This window comes from Borostomias antarcticus (genome assembly GCF_949987555.1).
Source record: "Borostomias antarcticus genome assembly, chromosome: 8".
NCBI classification, from domain to species: Eukaryota; Metazoa; Chordata; class Actinopteri; order Stomiiformes; family Stomiidae; genus Borostomias; species Borostomias antarcticus.
This window is the reverse complement of record NC_140241.1, coordinates 30,386,718-30,403,843: the sequence shown is the minus strand read 5'-3', so window position 1 is coordinate 30,403,843 and position 17,126 is coordinate 30,386,718. Positions and strand designations below refer to the sequence as shown.

Below are 17,126 nucleotides of genomic sequence, written 5' to 3'. Positions count from 1 at the left end.
CCTAGAGAGGGAGATCTACAGGCCGTTAGTCTCTCACCCCCTAGAGAGAGAGATCTACAGGTCTTTAGTCTCTCAGCCCCCTAGAGAGGGAGATCTACAGGCCTCTAGTCTCTCAGCCCCCTAGAGAGGGAGATCTACAGGCCGTTAGTCTCTCAGCCCCCTAGAGAGAGAGATCTACAGGCCTTTAGTCTCTCAGCCCCCTAGAGAGGGAGATCTACCGGTCTTTAGTCTCTCAGCCCCCTAGAGAGAGAGATCTACAGGCCTTTAGTCTCTCAGCCCCCTAGAGAGGGAGATCTACAGGCCGTTAGTCTCTCAGCCCCTAGAGAGAGAGATCTACAGGCCTTTAGTCTCTCACCCCTTAGAGAGGGAGATCTACAGGCCTTTAGTCTCTCAGCCCCTAGAGAGAGAGATCTACAGGTCTTTAGTCTCTCAGCCCCCTAGAGAGAGAGATCTACAGGCCGTTAGTCTCTCAGCCCCCTAGAGAGAGAGATCTACAGGTCTTTAGTCTCTCACCCCTTAGAGAGAGAGATCTACAGGCCGTTAGTCTCTCAGCCCCTAGAGAGGGAGATGTACAGGTCTGTAGTCTCTCAGCCCCCTAGAGAGGGAGATCTACAGGCCTTTAGTCTCTCAGCCCCCTAGAGAGAGAGATCTACAGGTCTGTAGTCTCTCAGCCCCTTGAGAGAGAGATCTACAGGCCTTTAGTCTCTCACCCCCTAGAGAGGGAGATCTACAGGCCGTTAGTCTCTCAGCCCCTAGAGAGAGAGATCTACAGGCCTTAGCCTGACGTTGTGTAATTGCTCTCTCCTTATCGATGCATCTCAACCAACCCCAGAGGTTCTAGTTGGTTCCGCACTCTCCACTCACCATGTTCTCTCTCTCTGTCTCTCTCTCTCTCTCTCTCTCTCTCTCTCTCTCTCTCTCTCTCTCTCTCTCTCTCTCTCTCTCTCTCTCTCTCTCTCTCTCTCTCTCTCACTTCTCTCTCTCTCTCTCTCCACTCACCATGTTCTCTCTCTCGCTCTCTCTCTCTCTCTCTCTCTCTCCCTCTCTCTCTCTCTCTCTCTCTCTCTCTCTCTCTCCGGTCTCTCTCTCTCTCTCTCTCTCTCTCTCTCTCCGGTCTCTTGCAGCTGGTAAGTACAAGGTTGAGGATTAACTTCTCATTGGATTTGTTTATCTTGGGTCCCAAATACTCACACAGGGAGAGGGCAAAGTGTGTGTTCCTGGGCAAAGTGTGTGTTCCTGGGCAAAGTGTGTGTTCCTGGGCAAAGTGTGTGTTCCTGGGCAAAGTGTGTGTTCCTGGGCAAAGTGTGTGTCCCTGGGCAAAGTGTGTGTCCCTGGGCAGAGTGTGTGTTCCTGGGCAAAGTGTGTGTCCCTGGGCAAAGTGTGTGTTCCTGGGCAAAGTGTGTGTCCCTGGGCAAAGTGTGTGTTCCTGGACAAAGTGTGTGTTCCTGGGCAAAGTGTGTGTTCCTGGACAAAGTGTGTGTTCCTAAATGTTCTGTTTGGCCAAGCTAAGTTGTATCACAGGAACCTGGTGACGCAGTGGGCTAACGGATCCATCGGACACACAAATCCAGTGTTGGTTGGTGTTGGTTGGGGCAGTGTGCACTGTGCAGACACCTTTAGCATATTTTTTGAATTGAAAAGATGTGGTGGTTTGTACTGTGGAGGCGGATGGTCTAAATGTTTGTTGAAAGGGTGTGGTGTCTGGAGTGGGTGATCTGTATTGTTGAGGTGGATGGTCTAAATGTTGAAAGGGTGTGGTGTCCGGGATGGGTGGTTTGTACTGTTGAGGCGGATGGTCTACATGTTTGTAATCGTGCTGCTGATCTGTGTGGTGTAACATTAATGAATATGAGTACTGTGTGTGTGTGTGTGTGTGTGTGTGTGTGTGTGTGTGTGTGTGTGTGTGTGTGTGTGTGTGGGAGGGTGTGCTTTGTTTTTAAGATTATAATTTTGTGGTTCTAAAGTGTGTTTATTGTGAGGATGTCCCAATAAAGAGCCTCAAAAGAGCTCTCTTCTTTGTGCCTCTCTTTTTCATTCTCTCTCTCTCAATCTCAATATCCATCTTCTCTCCCTCTCCCTCTCTCTCCCTCTCCCTCTCCCTCCCATCTCCTCTGCCCTCAGATGTGGGGTTCAAAGTGGGCGGGAGATCCAGGATATCGTATTTCGTGTTGCAGATCCACTATGGGGACGTCAGTGGTTTCAGAGGTCAGTGATGACGGATTGATTGGGGGCTTCTTAGTGTCCAGCTCCGCTTAAGCGCGTTCAGTGAGCAGCTTCTGAAAGCCGTGTGACACCGATATCGATCCAAACGTGTCTTAACACAAACAGATCTTAACACAAACAGATCTTAACAGATCTTAACACACAGATCTTAACACAAGCAGATCTTAACACAAGCAGATCTTAACACAAGCAGATCTTAACACAAACAGATCTTAACAGATCTTAACACAAACAGATCTTAACAGATCTTAACACAAACAGATCTTAACACAAGCAGATCTTAACACAAACAGATCTTAACACAAGCAGATCTTAACACAAACAGATCTTAACACAAACAGATCTTAACAGATCTTAACACAAACAGATCTTAACAGATCTTAACACAAACAGATCTTAACAGATCTTAACACAAACAGATCTTAACACAAGCAGATCTTAACACAAACAGATCTTAACACAAACAGATCTTAACACAAACAGATCTTAACACAAACAGATCTTAACAGATCTTAACACAAACAGATCTTAACACAAACAGATCTTAACACAAACATATCTTAACACAAGCAGATCTTAACAGATCTTAACACAAGCAGATCTTAACACAAACAGATCTTAACAGATCTTAACACAAACAGATCTTAACAGATCTTAACACAAACAGATCTTAACACAAGCAGATCTTAACACAAGCAGATCTTAACACAAACAGATCTTAACACAAGCAGATCTTAACACAAACAGATCTTAACACAAGCAGATCTTAACAGATCTTAACACAAACAGATCTTAACACAAGCAGATCTTAACAGATCTTAACACAAACAGATCTTAACACAAGCAGATCTTAACACAAACAGATCTTAACACAAGCAGATCTTAACACAAGCAGATCTTAACAGATCTTAACACAAACAGATCTTAACACAAGCAGATCTTAACAGATCTTAACACACGCAGATCTTAACACAAACAGATCTTAACACCGACATCTTCCTGCAAGTGCAAAAAGTGCTGCGGCGCTTCCAGGAACCCCGGTCTGACCCCTGCACTCTGACCCCTGCACTGTGACACATGGGGGTTAATGTTCTACTCAATATGGACCATTTCATGTAATTTTCTATGCAACAGTATTATACCAATAATAATTGTTCAGTACATTAGCCCCATTATTATGAACAATTCATTCATATTTAGCAGTCCCTTATTGTGTTTATACCCAAGCACCCTCACCATGCAGTAGCTTTAATTACTACCACGTCAAACGCTATTGTTCTCTCACCACAGCAATGAGTGAACTCCCAATACACTCAATACAAAAGCTTTGTTATGTGGAACTTTCACTGTGATGGCTTTTTCCTCACAGGGAGAGAACTGTGTGCGCAGGCCTGTGTGTGTGTGCGCAGGCCTGTGTGTGTGTGCGCAGGCCTGTGTGTGTGTGTGCGCAGGCCTGCGTGTGTGTGCGCAGGCCTGTGTGTGTGTGTGTGTGTTTTTTTGTGTCGGGGAGCTCTTTGTCCATGACCCCATTGATTATGCATTGAAGGAGTGTATTGTAACCAGCTTGATAGAATGTCTCTCTCTCCCCCGGGCAAAGTGGGACAGCTACACAATAGTTGACTTAACAAAACAGGCCTTTCCAGGAGAAGTGTTGTGTTCGCAGCATTCCAATGTGACTCGAAGCACAAACAGTGGGACGTGATGTGGACATCGGCCAGCAAATCCAGTCTGTAGACAAATAGCTCCTCCAGAGCCAAGCTCTGTTTGACGCTGCGCTCCCCTGCGGTCCGATGATTAGGAACTATGATCACTTCCTGTCCTCGGTTGTTTGTTTTCTAGGTCGGACACGTGCGCTAGTTTGAGCGCATGTCCAGTGTCAAACACACAGTTTAGAGGCATGTGGCACAGCTGAGAAGTCTTATCTCTTTTAAGCTACTCCCGACAAATGTGACAGTCGCTTATCGTGACCTCCCAACTTATCTCTACCCTGTGGTGGTGACCTTGCGTTCAGGAATCCATTCACGATTGAGCACAGCTGTCACTATGCAGCTCATTGTCGAGAGCAGACAGGTACACACAGAAGCACGGCGTACAAAATGGCCTACACAAGAAAAGTGCGGGAGTTGTGTTTATTTATTTTGTCAGTGTAGCCAGACGGTGTTAACCACACTGGAGCTGGACTCTTCCCAGAACCCCCTCAAACACTCCCGTTTCCTCCTGTCTCTGCGTCTTCTTTCTTGATTATTATTACATGAATTATATTGACGTACTGTAATTATACACAAGGTGGAAGTTGTAGCTTGGAACGTGTGACGCATAACAATTGGTTTTTGATGGAATCCAAGGAAAACGACGGAACTGCGGCAATTTGAGACACTGAAGTAATCAGGAGGAATAATTGATTTATTCTGGGGAAAACCTCCAATTAAGGGACTTGTCCCCCGTGTGCTGAGATAGACAATGCTGTAATTGAACAATGCATTAGCACACGTGCTCTAGACATGAGACACCTGCACATGAGAAGAGGCTCCATAACGTGAAGCAGTGAAGCAGCTTTTGCTTGATTAGTTAACGTAACATTAGTTAGCCATTTACAGTATCTGATGTTTTTATCCAAAGAGACTTAGAATAATTGCATTTAACGTAGGTAGTCAGTGTACTAATACTCACCAGAACTGAAGTGTATCTCCTTTCTAAACAGTCGAGAGGGTGTCAGTGGCTAAAGAAATGAAATGTTGTTTTGTTCACAGACCACCATAAAGACTGCTCTGGACTGACCTTAAGAATGACTACCAAACCGTAAGTATTAGTATTTAGTATTAGTATTTAGTGTCTTCAAACTTGCATCGATGTGTTGAGTTGAATGAGCTCCAAATGTATTGGAACAACTTAGGTCTATGACAGCGAAGGCTGTCAATTTATATGAATATCTACAATAAATAAAAATTGGAACACCTTTGAACGAGCTTACAAACATCCATCAAACAGCAGGCCGTGACAGTGAGTCATAACTGCCTCGCCAAGCAGTAAATGAGAAAAATATACGTAGTGAGTAGAATATTCATGACCAGAATGGCGAGGAAGGGGGGGTCGTTATAGCAACGGGTGGTTGGGCGGAGTTAGATGCCGGTGTCTCTGCCGAGGGCTGTCTGGTGTCACCCTCCGTCAGGGGAGTGGTGGAGTAAGTGGCAGGTGACAGACTCTCTCTCCATATTCATGTCACACGTCACATACTGCTGAATGGGCCCTTTCTCCACTCTCCTACCTTCTACCACTCCGTGTGTGTGTGTGTGTGTGTGTGTGTGTGTGTGTGTGTGTGTGTGTGTGTGTGTGTCCTAAGACGGAGGTAGAGCGGGAGCAGAATGTCGAGGCTAATGGAATGACGTTATTCAGCTAGGATGAAGGCAGAGAGAGAGAGGGAGAGATGGGACTGCCAGGAGCGAGATTCGATCCTCTGTCTAGGGCTGTGTGTGTGTGTGTGAGTGTGTCTGCGCGTGTGTGTGTGTCTGCGCGTGTGTGTGTGTGCTGGAGGCCAGGCACCCTAGTAGCCTACAGAACCTGTTCCTTCCCGTTTTCCGATGTTACGAGGCGGTCTGACCCATAAACCCCGGCGCTGCCCACTGCAGCTTCACTGTGGTTCTCTCAAACCAGGGATGAACACCCAGGTGGACAGGATGTGGTTCTCTCAAACCAGGGATTAACACCCAGGTGGACAGGATGTGGTTCTCTCAAACCAGGGATTAACACCCAGGTGGACAGGATGTGGTTCTCTCAAACCAGGGATTAACACCCAGGTGGACAGGATGTGGTTCTCTCAAACCAGGGATTAACACCCAGGTGGACAGGATGTGCCCACAACTTAGCGAGATTCATGTGTGTGAGGGAGCAAAGAGGAAGAGGGGGGTTTATTTGTGTTTATTTGTGTGAGGGAGCGAAGAGGAAGAGGGGGGGTTATTGGTGTGAGGGAGCGAAGAGGAAGAGGGGGGGTTATTTATGTGTTTTCAAATGTTTAGAGAGTGCCAGACATCCTTCCTTTTGTTTGTGTTTTGAGTAAAACCGCAGAGTCACCGAATTAGAACCAGGAGTTTCCTCCTTCCCAGGAAAATTAGCCAGCGAGAAGGGCCCAGCCGCCCTAACCCTGACCCTAGTTTTCTGGGCTATTTCCTGGTTAGACGACATAGCCAGGAAACTCCCCACCGGCCCTACTCATAATGATGACTGCACTGTCTATAACTCTGTTCCTGTGTGTGCGTGTGTGTGCGTGCGTGTGTGTATGTGTGCGCGCGTGTGTGCTCGTGTGTGTGTGTGTGTGTGTGTGTGTGCGCGTGTGTGCGCGTGTGTGTGCGTGTGTGTGTGTGTGTGTGTGTGTGTGTGTGTGTGTGTGTGTGTTTCCTCCCCACAGACAGCCCTTCATTGCTGGCATGTACCTGATGATGTCTGTGAACACTGTCATCTCTCCAGGAAGCAGAGGTATGTATCACTCTACCCCTCTCCCCTCCTCCCCCCTCTCAGGACCAGGCTGTCCCCTCCTCCCCCCTCTCAGGACCAGGCTCTCCCCCCCTCCTCCCCCCTCCTCCCCCCTCTCAGGACCAGGCTGTCCCCTCCTCCCCCCTCCTCCCCCCTCTCAGGACCAGGCTCTCCCCCCCTCCTCCCCCCTCCTCCCCCCTCTCAGGACCAGGCTGTCCCCTCCTCCCCCCTCCTCCCCCCTCTCAGGACCAGGCTGTCCCCTCCTCCCCCCTCCTCCCCCCTCTCAGGACCAGGCTGTCCCCTCCTCCCCCCTCTCAGGACCAGGCTCTCCCCCCCTCCTCCCCCCTCCTCCCCCCTCTCAGGACCAGGCTGTCCCCTCCTCCCCCCTCCTCCCCCCTCCTCCCCCCTCTCAGGACCAGGCTGTCCCCTCCTCCCCTCTCTCCTTATTGCAGTATCAGGCGCACGGCGCCGCACGGCCTGCGTTCGATCGCCACTATCGACTTCCTCTCCGGTGTCCTAATCACAGCCGGCGGGGGGATCGTAGCGAGCGAATGTATCACTCTGGAGAGCTCGCCGCTTCTCCCCGCTCGGCCCATTTGCACAAACGTATTTGTTTTGTCACGGAGCCAGAGAGGAGGTGGCCGTCGGGTTCTGTTGTCACGTGTTTGTTCCGTTGGCGTAACCGCGAAGCAGTCTCAGACCCCCCCCCTCTCGCCCCCACCGAGTCTCATCAGCTGTGTACACATCCGCGAGACGTCAACTTCTGGCCGTTTAGCGAGAAACAGCGGTGTGCCCCCCCCCCAGCCCCCCCCCCCCTCGTTGTCTTGTTCTTTTGTAAAGAGCTGTTCTTTACTAATATCCTGGCTTCAGTGTGCTGATGCATTTAAGGGTCCATGTAAGTAGATGAGTGGTGGTCTCCTAAGCGTGTTCTGAATCTCCTCCCCAGTTACCAACGCAGACGTCGCTTGCGAGTATGATTCATATCCCATCTACCCTTTTGCCTTCCGGACCCACACACACCATCTGGGTAAGTTTCACATCAGTATAGAGCTGAACTCTGAGACGCTTAGATCAGACATGATGATCATGATGATCTGCTCGTGTCAGTTCTGCATCCAAGCAGCCTTACTTCCTTTTCTAAGCGTTTAGAAATGTCCGGAATGATGCAAGTTATTGCGTTTGTCACGCTATATTGTGTCTGTCACAGGTCAGGTTGTCAGTGGATACAGGATTCGAGAAGGGGAGTGGACTCTGATTGGACGGCAGTCCCCGCAGTTACCACAGGTATGTCCGCTGTGTGCCGTGTTTGACATTGCGGACATTTCACCTGAAATAGACCATGACTCTACAGAAATAGATGGCTTGAGCTCATGAGAACATGGGCAACGCATCGGTCACTCACTGGCCTGCCCACACATGCATTACCAACCATTGACACAGACACTAAAACCTGATGATGACGGCTGTTCATTTCTACATAACAAACAATCCACACTGTGACAACATGATGCAGCTTATGGTGAAATCTTCTGAGTAAGACGACGTTCAACCCGACTCTGAGCCTTTCTGTGTCTCCCTGCTTAACCAGCTCAGTCAGACTTTGCTTTTGGCCCAAACTATAATTACTGTGTGTTTGTGACTGCAGCCGTTTTAGGTCATATTTAGATGATCCATGGGTTGTGTGTGTGTGTGTGTGTGTGGATAGATAGAGCACTGTGTCCTCTTTCCATCCATCTATCCCTCCCTCCATCCCTCTTGTTTCCAGTGTGTGTGTGTGTGTGTGTGTGTGTGTGTGTGTGTGTGTGTGTCCCTCTGTGCGTCCCTCTGTGCACACGTACACACGCCCGCCCGCGTGTGCAGTCCGTTCCCGGTCTCAGGAGAGAGGTCTGGGCAGCTCTGTGTGTGTGTGTGCTTGTGAGTGTGCTTGTGAGTGTGCTTGTGTGTGTGTGTGTGTGTGTGTGTGTGTCCCTCTGTGCACACGTACACACGCCCGCCCGCGTGTGCAGTCCCTTCCCGGTCTCAGGAGAGAGGTCTGGGCAGCTCTGTGTTGCCTCAGGCCCAGAGTAAGAACATTAGACAGATTATCAAAACAAAGAGCGTCGCTCGCGCTGTCATTCCAACAGCAGCTTAACGAGCCAGAGTCGCTGCCTCCCCTCCCAGCCATGCCGAGGAGTCTGTCTGGAGTCGGGTTCGGGGCTGGCGGTGGGGTGTAGGCGATTGTTGTCATGCATCGACATCTCACACACACACACACACACACACGCGCATGATTAATTGAGCGTGTATTTTTCGAGAGGACGGGATGCAGTATTTGCTGGTCATGTAGTCACCGGTAATATCCACGGATGGTTGACTCCATCTGCTTCAGGGCATTCTCTCTCTCTCTCTCTCTCTCTCTCTCTCTCTCTCTCTCTCTCTCTCCTCCTCTCTGTCTCTCTCCTCTCTCTCTCTCTCTCTCTCTCTCTCTCTCTCTCCTCCTCTCTCTCTCTCTCTCTCTCTCTCTCTCCCTCTCTCCCCCCTCCCTCTCTCCCTCCCCCCCCCTCTCTCTCTCTCTCTCTCTCTCTCTCCCTCTCTCTCTCTCTCTCCCTCTCTCTCTCTCTCTCTCCCTCTCTCCCCCCTCCCTCTCCCCCCCCCTCTCTCTCCTCCTCTCTCTCTCTCTCTCTCTCACCCACCTTGGCTGCAGGTTTTATGAGATTAGAAATCCATGTCCAGTCACACGTGTTAACCAGATTTCTAGGATGAGTAACTATGAGCGTTTGTTTTTGCTTTCCTACCAAAACCTACGCCCATATATGGATTTCTGGTGATATTGGATCCTGGGTTGGATTGAAAAGCATCGTAAAGTCAGAGTTCTGTGCAGTCACACGTAGCGCTAGCTAACCAGATTAGTTCATGACAATCACCTCAGTATCTGAGTGGTTGAATTGAAATTGTTTAGATGACATAACCTGTAAACTGGATTCAGATGAGAAACTCTCAAATAGATTTCATATATAGGGTTACAGTATGATATCAATAGAATTTCTTCCTCAGTTTATGTATTTAACCCACAATGACCTGCATTCAGGAATATTATCTAATCTATATTTATGTAAGTTATAAAATAATATTGTAGACCAATTAAGTAGCATAACAAAGTACTTTACCCCACATTGACCACCCCTACATTGACCTGGGCTATCATCCTGTTTCCACGGTGACGCCATCATTGAAGAGTGACTCATGCAAAAAAATAAATAAAAAAAGGCCAGTATAGCGAGATGGAGACTCAGATAGAAATATCTCTGTTTCCTGCCCTGGGGACGGCTCTTCTTCCTGGTCCGGCAGTGACGGTGGTGCCTGGCTAGGTCCAGTCTTCTGTGGCAGCCTATATGCATGGTAATGACCCTTCTATGGCAGGCGTATGAAAGGTAATATGACCCTTCTGTGTCAGGCTATATGCGCTGGATGACATCGCCCCGCCTGCGCTCGCTCCGTCGTCCCGTGGTTCCGAGGGGACCCTTATCTCGGGCGCACGTCGCCGGACGCGCCACAGGTCGGAGAAGGTCAGGCGCCTCCTGATGTGTAATGGAGCGACGTGGTCCGCGCAGCCGTCCGCGAGCCTTTCACAAGTATCGTTTGTCCTGGAAACTTTGTTAGAAAAGCAAATGGATCATTTGTTGTTGATGTCATTGTGTTTTTGGATATACCCTTATGCCAAAGAGGCCTGCAAATCTTATATATTTCCTGGCTTCCCTGTCTTTACATCTTGTTGCCAGTTACATTGCCTGGTTTTATCCCAGGCTGCGTTTGACTCATCCATGCATAGCTGCACTCTACTCACCGAACGCACAGTCTTGAATATATATTAAGCATTAAATATCAGCATTCATTATGCTAAATGCCACATAATGTATCTGTCTTTGGGAGTAGAGGAGCAGAACGGAGTGTAGGAGCGTTTAGGGAGCGGTGTGGAACAGTGTTCCCTCAGAGGGGGTGTGGAACAGTGTTCCCTCAGAGGGGGTGTGGGACAGTGTTCCCTCAGAGGGGGTGTGGAACAAGGTTCCCTCAGAGGGGGTGTGGGACCATGTTCCCTCAGAGGGGGTGTGGAACCATGTTCCTTCAGAGGGGGTGTGGAACCATGTTCCTTCAGAGGGGGTGTGGAACCATGTTCCCTCAGAGGGGGTGTGGAACCATGTTCCCTCAGAGGGGGTGTGGAACAATGTTCCCTCAGAGGGGGTGTGGAACCATGTTCCCTCAGAGGGGGTGTGGAAAAGTGTTCCCTCAGAGGGGGTGTGGAACCATGTTCCCTCAGAGGGGGTGTGGGACGATGTTCCCTCAGAGGGGGTGTGGGACGATGTTCCCTCAGAGGGGGTGTGGAACCATGTTCCCTCAGAGGGGGTGCGGGGGAGAAACGGGCTGAGCTGGATGAGCACGGCAGAACGCCGCTCTAGTGGAACTGGAATAACTGCCAACGAGCCGTCGGTATATTCGTTATGAACAAATCTCTTGTGCATAACGCTAAACTAGCTTTGTACTACACAGACTTCAGCTGAACACGCCTGGAAGCACTGGTGTCTCTCCACATTAGTTTCCCAGCAGCCCTCGCTCGGCCTGCGTTATTTCAAGCAGCACCTCCCCACTGTTGTTTACCAAACAGGATTCATGAGGCGGGATCATTGCTTAGTCCCAGCGATACGTATTTATAGGTCTGGGAGCAGTTTCATCTCACCCTCTTACTCTCTGTCAGCATTGTTAAACGCACCGAACATCCAACTGGGAAAAGAGCCTTTTTATTATGCGTTTATGGAACAGGCTTAATAAAATACTTCTGTTGTCCTCAAGTCCTTTGGTTGTCCTAAGACTGTAGGAGGCATATTAATATACAGCCACAGTTAGAAGTAGGCTCGTTAAAAGATTATCTACAATAATTTATAATACCATACATTTAAAAGCATAACTAAAAACATCTAGATTAGGCTTGTCTTTATTATAAACAATCTGTACTCACTAGCTTGTTTTTGTCATAAGACCTGAACAAATGATGTGTCCTATAGCTTGAAGTCATTCCTTCAGCACTATTGATGCTAGGTTGGGATGTATTTTCTTAGTTTGCATGTTTTGTTGGTGACACGCGCGATTCATACGCAGAGTCGGCCTTCAGGGTGTCACGGCACATTTCTCTCCTACAGAAAAAAGCGCTAAAAACAGAAGCAACATCTATTTCTTCACAACTACCCGTCGCCTATCAGCGGACCCTCAGGGACATTCATGCACCTTTCAAGAAATTGTTTTCTCTTTCAGAATTCTGTTGTCATCTCATTATTCTGTTGTGTGTGTGTGTGTGTGTGTGTGTGTGTGTGTGTGTGTGTGTCTGTCTGTGTGTGTGTTGTAGGCTTTCTACGCAGCTAACAAGGGTGTGGAAATCAAGTACGGAGACACAATTGCTGCACGATGCGTGTTTACCGGGGAAGGAAGGACCTCGAAAACATATATAGGGTAAGTTCCTGGGATAACTAACATATATAGGGTAAGTTCCTGGGATAACTAACATATATAGGGTAAGTTCCTGGGATAACTAACATATATAGGGTAAGTTCCTGGGATAACTAACATATATAGGGTAAGTTTCTGGGATAACTAACATATATAGGGTAAGTTCCTGGGATAACTAACATATATAGGGTAAGTTCCTGGGATAACTAACATATATAGGGTAAGTTCCTGGGATAACTAACATATATAGGGTAAGTTCCTGGGATAACTAACATATATAGGGTAAGTTCCTGGGATAACTAACATATATAGGGTAAGTTTCTGGGATAACTAACATATATAGGGTAAGTTCCTGGGATAACTAACATATATAGGGTAAGTTCCTGGGATAACTAACATATATAGGGTTAGTTTCTGGGATAACTAACATATATAGGGTAAGTTCCTGGGATAACTAACATATATAGGGTAAGTTCCTGGGATAACTAACATATATAGGGTAAGTTCCTGGGATAACTAACATATATAGGGTAAGTTCCTGGGATAACTAACATATATAGGGTAAGTTCCTGGGATAACTAACATATATAGGGTAAGTTCCTGGGATAACTAACATATATAGGGTAAGTTCCTGAGATAACTAACATATATAGGGTAAGTTCCTGGGATAACTAACATATATAGGGTAAGTTCCTGGGATAACTAACATATATAGGGTAAGTTCCTGGGATAACTAACATATATAGGGTAAGTTCCTGGGATAACTAACATATATAGGGTAAGTTCCTGGGATTACTAACATATATAGGGTAGGTTTCTGGGATAATGCTTCCGTGGGTCATGCTCATACTGGCACCCATATAATATCCTCTGGGTTTTTTATATATAATTTTTTTTTTTTTTTTTAAATAATGTCCGTTCCTCTTGTTCCCCTGTAAACTAAGGGGTTAGTGTTGGAGGAGCTACGGTTCTGTATGCAGGCTGTTTGCATGGCGTTGGGTTTTAAGCTATACATCACTGCTCTGGCGCTCTGCTGCTTTTCACAGAGTCTGCCCCACTGTCCTCTCTCTCTCTCTCTCTCTCTCTCTCCCTCTCTCTCTCCTTCTCTCTCTCTCTCTCTCTCTCTCTCTCTCTCTCTCTCTCTCCTTCTCCTTATCTCTCTCCTTCTCCTTCTCTCTCTCTCTCTCTCCCTCTCTCTCTCCTTCTCTCTCTCTCTCTCTCTCTCTCTCTCTCTCTCCTTCTCCTTATCTCTCTCCTTCTCCTTCTCTCTCTCTCTCTCCTTATCTCTCTCTCTCTCTCTCTCTCTCTCTCTCTCTCTCTCTCTCTCTCTCTCTCTCTCTCCCTCTCCTTCTCTCTCTCTCCCCCTCTCCCTCTCCCTCTCTCTCTCTCTCTCTCTCTCTCTCTCCTCCTTCTCTCTCTCTCTCTCCCCCTCTCCCTCTCTCTCCCTCTCTCGCTCTCTCTCTCTCTCTCTCTCTCTCTCTCTGTCCTCTCCTCTCTTCCCCTCGTCACCTCTTTCTCTCCGCTCCCTCGGCCACTGGTGCCTGTGCCTGATGTACCATGTACATCTGTCAGAGAGGGTGTGTGTGTGTGTGTTTGTGTGTGTGTGTGTGTGTGTGTGTGTGTGTGTGGGTGGTGAAAGCATTGTCGAGCACAGAGACTCGGCCGGTTCCCTGGTTGTCTCCTGGGAACTTGCATTCTTCATGATTTCCTGTTTGAGTGGCCCCTCTCCTGTGTGTGTGTGTGTGTGTGTGCGCGCTTGTGCGGTTTGCGTGTCTGCCGCGTCATTCCTGTTGCCATGGCGAGTGAAGGAGAGAGAGAGAGGGAGAGAGAGTGGTGGAGGGTGCACTGACGCATCTCCCAGGAAGTGTCTCGCCCCCGCACACCCTCCCCTCCCCTCTCCACCCTCTTCCCCTCCGACAAAGACATTATTAAAATGGCTTCCTTAGGAGAAAAAGAAGAAGAGCGTTGCCTTATAAAGGTGTTGCTTTTGGCATCAGACTTCGCAAGAGCGTCCCGTTCACGTTGTGCGGGTTTGTTTAGAATTTCGAAAGTGCGTGTTTTCCCCTTCTGCTACTTTAGAATTTCGAAAGTGCGTGTTTTCCCCTCCTCCTTCCTCTGCTACTTTCACTTCCTTCATCCTGAGTCATGTTGTGAGTTTCGAAACATTTGTTGACATGCCGCCATTTTGTCACTCCTTGACACTTTCACCCACATTATTTTCCCCCACAGAGGTACCTCAGACGACGAGATGTGCAACTTCTACATCATGTACTACATGGAGAGCAAGCATGCCATCCCTTTCCAGGAGTGTATGAAGGACGGCCCTAAGGAGCTGTTCCGGCACATTCCGGCCGAGGCAAACGTTCCCATTCCTGTCAGCGCGGACAGCGTGATGAACATGATGCACATGCACCATGCAACAGGTAGAATGATGATGATGATGATGATGATGATGATGCACATGCACCATGCAACAGGTAGACAACGCAGTGTCCCATCCGGTTCAGCAATATGCAGAGAAACCATCAAAAAATACATTTTTGGTGATATTTCTTTCGAAGTGCAAAATGAACATCGCTGGTTTTGGTTTTCATACTCAAATGGTACTTTGCTGTTTCACTATTGTGCTTGGAAATAGAAGACTAAAGTTTTACTTCACATTTCATATCGGTTTTGTGTTTAAAAGGATTTTGACTCCCTCTCCTTGGTCTTAGAATGTCACAAGCTTTGCAGGTTGTCACAGCTCTTTATTTTGGATTCAGTATTTTGGAGACAAAAAGAGTCTTTCTCACTCAACTTTGCCTGTCGCTCCACGTCCACAGATCACCAAGACGACAGGACGCTGGTGGAGCCCAAGAGAGCCGACGAGGAGGTGCTGGATCAGGGTGAGTTAGCCATGACTAATGAGGAGTCATATTCCAAACACACACACACGCACACACATGCAAACACACACACACACATGCATGCAAACACACACACACACACACAATACAAATCAAAAGGCTGGATTCAATCAAATGTTATGTTTAGTTTGTGTCTTTGTATACAAAGTCCTGCGCTCACACACACACACACACACACACACACACACACACACACACACACACACACACACACACACACACACACACACACACACACAGTTATCTCTGGAAACAGTGAGTGGGTACCTGATAGCAGAAGCACTTGTTGCAGGAGGGTGGAGTAGGTCAAATTGTAATTTGATTCAGGTACTGTATGCACATGAGAAAATGAAATAATTCAAGTGCTACAGTCCTGGCATCATGAGACCATCCTGATCCAGAGACCATCCTGATCCAGAGAGCTCACATTCATGAGACCATCCTGATCCAGAGAGCTCACATTCATGAGACCATCCTGATCCAGAGAGCTCACATTCATGAGACCATCCTGATCCAGAGAGCTCACATTCATGAGACCATCCTGATCTAACCAGCTCACATTCATGAGACCATCCTGATCTAACCAGCTCACATTCATGAGACCATCCTGATCTAACCAGCTCACATTCATGAGACCATCCTGATCTAACCAGCTCACATTCATGAGACCATCCTGATCACTCCCACCATCTCCAGTGGTTTTTGCGTGTGGGAGTACTTCCCTTGACAGGCTACTGCCGTCCCACGTTAAGCACAGTGAACACGGCGGCGTACTGTAGGCTCACGCAGATGTAAACGCTGGACTGGGAAGGGTCACCATGCTGACGGTAGAGGCACTGAAGGAACAGTATGAAATGAAAACCTACAAGACACAACAACTGCAGATGAGGAGCGGGGGGAGTAGATAAGAGAACGTTTCCGTCGGCCGAGGAATGGAACACTTGAAGTGTCTGAAAGGATTATCATTCCGCCGCGCTGGATGGATGGATTAGGTCCAAGGTGAATTTCTTTGTTCCCTTTTATCCCGTCGGCACCTTGTCGTCGTCTGTTTGACAGTTTGGTGTGTGAGCAGCGGAAGGGGGAGGAGGAGGCCGCTTCCAACACCGCCGGCGATACACAGGGATTGGTTAATCTAAGCCCTGCGTTGGTTACCATGGAAATGTTCACCTCATCTCGCACCTTGTCCGTGCTGTTGGCGCGCGATGACTCTGGGAGACGATGCGCTCTCCATTTTGATTCCATTATTAATATTAATCAAAGAGCAGCAACAAGAACATTTCATAAACCTACACCACGTACTCTACTTACTTATCAGCTACATAAAATGGAGTCAGCCATTTTGACTGGGACACTCGGGTCCCACACGCGTGACAGAATCATTGTGAACCTTTCTAGTGGGAGAGGTGATGAAGGGTGAGGATGAAGAGCGCTATACGTGTCACATCCTGTTTTTAGATCGGATGCCTGCGGTCGTCTTTGATCTTCCGACACCCTTGTACTCTTCCGTTCTCTGTGGGTGTGTTTGTTTTGTTCCGGAGAGCATCCCAGGATCCGGGGGGGGGGGGCTTTCATCCTGCCACCTGATTGGATGCCACTTCCCAGCTGGGAGCGCTGGAATACACCACCTCATTACATCCTGCACACTCACTAATCAGCTCCCCAGGACAGGAGGCAGTGGAAGAGAGGAGGATGTGTCGGTGTCCACGGGGACAGGCTTGTCCTCCGTCCACCTGGGCGAGGACTACAGGACGGCCGCCCCGTCCCTCACAGGTGCTGTGAGGCGAGCGCTAACCCCTCTTAATATCCCGGGAGCTCAGCGCCCTCGCAAGAGCAAACAGTTCAGATGTGCTTAGTCTGAATGACTGGGGAGAGAGAGTGAGCATCGCCACACAAGGACTTGAGAGTGCTGCTGGAAGAAGCGGTCATGGTTTGTCTGGCAGTAATGGAGGTATCGTCAGGGAAAAGAGCAGTAATGGATGTATTGTCAGGGAAAAGAGCAGTTATTTGTCACCATTAAAGTCAACAATACTCTAGTGATTCAGTGTATTAACCTCA

The 17,126-nt window shown here is 48.2% G+C and overlaps 1 protein-coding gene across 1 annotated transcript in view; it reads left to right on the top strand.

Annotated features, from left to right (window-relative positions):
- Window positions 1–17,126, top strand: part of pam (peptidylglycine alpha-amidating monooxygenase) — a 67,961-nt gene that overhangs the window by 24,558 nt on the left and 26,277 nt on the right. The window contains exons 7-14 of the mRNA XM_084441781.1: window positions 2,122–2,205; window positions 4,974–5,022; window positions 6,626–6,693; window positions 7,637–7,717; window positions 7,898–7,974; window positions 12,065–12,168; window positions 14,395–14,588; window positions 14,988–15,050. Coding sequence (XP_084297907.1) covers window positions 2,122–2,205; window positions 4,974–5,022; window positions 6,626–6,693; window positions 7,637–7,717; window positions 7,898–7,974; window positions 12,065–12,168; window positions 14,395–14,588; window positions 14,988–15,050 — 720 coding nt within the window. The remainder of the gene's footprint in view (window positions 1–2,121; window positions 2,206–4,973; window positions 5,023–6,625; window positions 6,694–7,636; window positions 7,718–7,897; window positions 7,975–12,064; window positions 12,169–14,394; window positions 14,589–14,987; window positions 15,051–17,126) is intronic.